We start from the raw sequence: 6,000 nt of genomic DNA, 5'->3' as shown, positions 1-6,000 counted from the left end.
ATAGGAGTAGGATCCAAGGGGGTAGCAGAGATCACAATAGCAATAAGAGGCACAACCTCATTCCACAAGGAGTCATCATCAAATTGCCAATCATCATAATGATTAATTGCTCGGGAGGAGTGAGATGTTATTGCCAATCATCATAATGATTGATTGCCCCTTCTGCAAAATCTGCTTTCTTTAGTCTAGGTAGGATGAAACTTCCCTCTAATCGGCTAGAAAATCAGACTACATAAGATCGATGCTCTGTTACACGGTGATAGTAGACAACAAGAATCAAATATTGTTGGCATTGATGGCTTCCCATTCATGTTGTAGAAGAATCACACGGGTCAAGACATCAAGAAAGATAATGATTTACATTAGCTGAAATGGGTTCCAGAATACCTCAAGCTTTGGAACCAAAATACATATTTTTAAACATCTAAGTTGAACTGTCAAATTTGGTAAACAAGATGTTGGTAAGCTTGGAACTGAAGTACCCCCATGCTCTTTGGATACTGATCCCCAGATTACATGACTAAGCCAAAAGATAGAGTGAATGAGGATCTTGCTGGTCATATGGGCACAAAGAGGGACTGTGCATTTTTTTATCTTTCTATTTCTTTGTTAAGCACACTTGTTTTACAGATGATGTAAGAATGAAGTCTAATGGCAGAAAAGAGAAATCACCAGGAAGAGAGGGTATTTAAGTTTCATAGTTAACTGATTTTGCTCTAGTTTTGGTAAAACTAGGTCTCCTGTTACAAGATGTCTCCACATTCAGGGTTCAGTAAGGTCACCAGCACGCACAGACACAAAATATTTGAGAGCTTCCTGAAATGGAGTCTCCATGAAAGTTACACTAATTGTTGAGGATAATAGTTGCTCTCTTAATCTCTACTAACTACTAATTCAATAACTAACTGTTATTTAATCTAAAATTGTGTAAAACGTCAACAAGATATTAAAAAAAATGTCAAATTGCATTGAGATTTCTTAAGGGGGATATAAAAGTAATCTCTATAAGAATAACGAAACAGAAAAGAATTTATAGAATCAACGGTAAAATTCCCTGTATTCTCAAAGCAAAGGAAGTCTGATGAGCTACGAATCTGTTCAAATGCCCTAACTTGTATACACAAGCTGCCTTCGAACAAAAGAGTTCAAATCCTAGCAAAAAGAAAGAACTCATTTCAGAATAGCCTCCACAATCAGAATTAGTATTTGAAGCACGGCTGAAAACTGGAGTCTAAGCATTTTCAACAAGATTTCCAAAAGTCAAGCATCAGTTACACAAACTCAAGTAGTCATTACCTTATGAGTAAATTAATCTTAAAATAATATTTTAGGGTAATGCGTCTGCAAAATACCTAAAAAAATTAAGGAATCAAAAGCTTTTGCAAATGTAAATTCCCAGCCTAATATTCGGGGACAATCATATTAGAAAATTATTCATGTGACAATTACACAAAAGAATTAGGAGGTAGCTGGTGAGATAGTTTAGATTAAATTAATGGTTCATCAGATAGCCTTATGTATAATGTACGATAATTAGCTCTTGTGAAAATTGCAAGTACTATTATTGAAGAAGCTACTACATTGACTTTGCTTCCACTTGTATGTGATGCAAAAACTCTTATACAAGTTACTGTTACTACTCTTACCACAAGAATAGCCACTACATGATTATTCATCATTGTTCATAAAAGCAATAATAACATGTGAAGTCGCTTTAGGCACACTCACTTTACATGCTATCTTAGGCTTTGGGAAGTTGTAATTACAAGACATTTGCCACAATCAAGTCAGTTTACACTTGTTACATCACCCTACAATACTCTCACTTGGTGTGAATATAAACTGAGAACAAACCCACTAACAACTTCCAACGTTGGACTATCAACACAATTTGAATTAAATACAACGCACAAATTCTTCATTAAAACTTGAAAACAAAATTACTAGTCATTCAAAGAATTAAAATTTAATATAACAATAACTTTAGTAGTGTCTACATATAACTCCATAAAATAGTACAAACAACCTATGAGATCACAGCCACATTTCTAAGACAAAACAGTCAGACCTCAAAAGGGATAATATTTTTGAAAGCATATGCAAAATATTCAGATGATATGATATGTTTCCATTATGCTATCCATCACAAAGCTTTGCAGTTTCCAAGGCTGTGTATACTAATGGCAATTTCTTTCTTCTAGTATTGGCACGTTGCCATTGTTACACAAAATTTTGGAATGGTAACAAGCTAAATGAAAAGTTATACGTAAATTCATATATTGCACTCTGATTAAAATCCTTTACAAGGGTTTGAGATCAAATTAGAAATATATGAATGAAACATACACAAATAAGATTACAATATAAATCTTTTCTGGCATCTATTGGTCTTCATTAATCTTCTTTAGCTCCTTCATATTTGTAGTTTCCACCCTACAAGTGCAGACAGAACAGGACATCAATATGCAGGAGACAAAATTTTCCAAACTATTCACTCACCAGATTGACACCTTTCAAAGACCTTGGCTGTCATCTCATTTTGCAATCTAAATCAATCGAGGTAAAAACACAATGCACACTATTTTAAGAGCTTTAATCACAAAATAAATTGCACTGGAGAAGTGACCTCAAAACTTCTGATACCAGTAGGTAGAATGTAACCAAATAACAAAAAAGAATCATGGTGATATTGTTGACAATTAGACAATAACTATAAGAAAAACTTAAAAACAAATTCACTGATAAACAATGATAACTAAAAAAATGATTGTTATTGAAATGCACGAAATTATGTAAACAAACGCCACACATCCTCAGGCATCGAAGGAAATAGACAAATTATAAAATTGAATATCAATGCAGCAAATAAAATATCTACAAATGACCAATGGTAGTCAAATTCTTCAATTCATTATAATCTGTCATCAGCCAACTAAGAAGGAACAGAAATGTCCAAGAAAGTAGAAAATGCTTAACAGGGCAAAATTAGCACATGGAACCTCACTCAATTGGCCTCTTAATTAGTGAAGGATGATAAACAAGACTTTTCAAAGTTGGTTATTTGCAACCTCAAAGAGGCTAGAGGTAAAGGAAGGAGCAAAAAGATAGATGATATGTTAGAGCATAATGTTTATTGGAGGGTGCACGCTTACTTATAAGTTGTCCCAGTAACATTAATAAGACTTTGATATAAAGTTTAGCCTTTATTTTTATTTATGGAATATCTGGCCATTTAGGATGATTACTGATCAATAATTAATAAATTTAATATGCGTTATTTTATTAGTCAAGAAATCATATACCTCGATGAAAAGGCTTGACTGCCCAAACTGTAACAGATGGTTGCATCTATCCTATATTTAAGGTAATCCCGTGAGTGGAAAATATTTCATTGGATATATGTTGTATTTGGCAAAGAGATCTGTAGGAGGTATTTGAAGCCATGCATTTAAAAGGATAAGAGGAGAGACTTGGAAGCCAGGTTCTAGAGTATTTTTATTAGTCTATTAGATAAAGTAAGTTTTCTCAAAATAATGCAATGCTGTTTAGTGGGGTTTGATAGAATGGTTTTCCCCCACATAGTTTTTGGGTTCTGAGCAATCTTATCATTTATTTCCTGTTTATTTAACTCTTTCTGCAACATTCAAATGTATGCAATTAATGGTCATCTTGGCTAAACCTCATTGTCCTAAATTCCTAACATGGTATCAAAGCCAAATTTTAGGTTTTGTCAATCTTACAATATCAAAGAAAAATTTGTGGGTAAAATAAGTTGCATAAGAGGAATTAACGAACTAATAGATATCCTGTTAGGCTTTACAAAAATGCACAGCAGAATTCTTTTCTTCAACAATTCTGGCTTCTCTAGTAAAAGGTATTTAGAAACAATTGGATCTTCATGGGAATTTACACAAACATGCATAAAAAAATGTTTTGCCCTAAATCAGGCTTCATGGAAAACAATAACTTCAAGATACTAAATACCTTGTAGTAATGGCAGTCCACAAAGGCCAGTTTACATTACTATGGCTTGCAAAATGTATAGGTCAGCCCTAATAGATACTGCAATGCACAATTTACAACAACAAAAAACACATTCAAAATTTCATTTGCAAAGCTTGTAAGAAGGCTACTGGAACACTAAGCAAAATTAGGAAAGAGTGGAAATGAGCCATGGCTTGGTAAGGATTGTACCAAAGATAGAAGCCATTAAAAATGTGAGCAAGCACATTAAATTCATGCTTGGGTGCATCATATGCTTTGTGTAGATTAAAAGTGCCACAGCTGGCATTATGGTTGCCACCATTATCTAAGGTTGTCAGCCCCTATGCAAATGGCAAGGCCCTTGTTTGAATAGATCGCTCCCTTTGTCACTCAACCTCCGCCATTGGTAATAACATACTTCTTACCATAATGCCATAGAAGGGAAAAATAGCTACTTGCCACACCTAAAACTAAAACCAAACGACACTATAACATACTAATAGTCTAATGGATATACACCAAAAGCCACAAATTGTCATAAGATGCTCTCAAAGCCAAACTTAAACGACACTGAACAACCCACTCAACCAACTTCATATTGCACACAACCGTTCTCTACATAAAGCTACATCCTCTATGTCCACCACATATTCCTCAACCCACATAACTAGTCCTAGAGTTGTAACCATTTGCGTATTGTCTTGGACTAGACCTGAAAATGATGGAAAACAAACACCACAGGATATATCTTTACAATGACAGTATGCGGCCTAAATGTTGTAGTGATGTGGCCTAAGATGTATGTTGAATCCCCTCAAATAATGGTGCTCCAATCAATCAGCCAATTGCTCCTTATATTTGTTTGCAAATCTTGATCATTACACTAAAATTTTGTACAACTCTTCAAGTTCAGTCCACCATGCAATTGTTGTGTAGAATTGCCAAGTAAGGCAAGGTTTTTCGTCCTAATCTCTCAATGTGTGTAGCCAAGGATTTCCATCCTTAAGTGCAAAAATCGAATTCAAACTCAAATGAAGCAATTGCTCAAATGAAATTGGATAATCCGAATGAAGTTGGGCACCATTTTCAAATACCTTTTTCAATTTGGCCCCTAGGAGATCCAAAATTCCCTTCAATTTGGAGCCTAGGATGAGAGTATAATGATAATTTTGAAATTGATTGAGACTTAGGGTATGACTACTTTCTCGTAGAATTATGTTCTATCATTTGATTTAAATAAGAGAATATTAGTTTATTCTCAAATTTTTAAAGAAGGTTGAAGGTAGTTATAACTTCTAACAAAAAACCTATGATGACCAAGAGCACATGACATGGCCTTTGGTATCTTTTGTATGATAGTATTATTATGATGCAACTTGGTATAGTGACACTTGTTGTAGCATATGGCCCGAAGCCTGTCAAAGGCCGCTTTATCTGACTGATAATAAGAATGTTGAAACTCGATTGAATATCTTAATTCTTTCTTACTGTGGACTTAAACATCTGATTTCGTATACTTGAGTTGCCAAGTGATTTAGGAAGGGTTGAACCAAGGATACTTGGAGTTCAATTAAGAGCTTGGGAAACAGAAAAATGTTAGAAGAACGAATGCACAGTCTCTGAGAGGATTGAATGGCACACAATTCAATGAAGGTGGCTTGTACCTATTATTGAATGGGAAAGTTGCATGGTGGTTGTAGCTTAATTGTAAATTACTTTGTAGACATAAGTAATAGTGGTGTTATTACATAATTAACATAAGCATTAAATGCCTATACGTACAAATTGTAGTCTTAGTCATATAAATCTAGTAATAAGAAGTATTTATGTTGTTTTGGACTTAGCCTTTAGCAAAAGCATAAATATGAATTTGTTTCACCCCCTTTCAGCATGCATCTCTGTATGAGTCTGCTTGCATATATCTTGTACCCAGATTGATGGCCCTCACAAAAGGATTTGCAAAGGAGCACATGTCTCTATACATGGCATAAAAGGGCCTCCATATTTTCTCTATCA

At 34.4% G+C, this 6,000-nt stretch overlaps 1 protein-coding gene across 2 annotated transcripts in view; it reads right to left on the bottom strand.

Annotated features, from left to right (window-relative positions):
• Positions 1 to 2,062: 2,062 nt before the first annotated feature.
• Positions 2,063 to 6,000, bottom strand: part of LOC131029746 (PITH domain-containing protein At3g04780) — a 66,410-nt gene continuing 62,472 nt past the window's right edge. For both annotated transcript variants that reach the window (XM_057960388.1, XM_057960389.1), the window contains one exon: positions 2,063 to 2,433. In XM_057960388.1, coding sequence (XP_057816371.1) covers positions 2,382 to 2,433 — 52 coding nt within the window. In that variant the 3' untranslated portion in view covers positions 2,063 to 2,381. The remainder of the gene's footprint in view (positions 2,434 to 6,000) is intronic.

This window comes from Cryptomeria japonica, chromosome 9 (assembly GCF_030272615.1).
Source record: "Cryptomeria japonica chromosome 9, Sugi_1.0, whole genome shotgun sequence".
NCBI lineage: Eukaryota > Viridiplantae > Streptophyta > Pinopsida > Cupressales > Cupressaceae > Cryptomeria > Cryptomeria japonica.
Note: the sequence above shows the minus strand (reverse complement) of the source record. Positions and strands in the feature narration are given on the sequence as shown.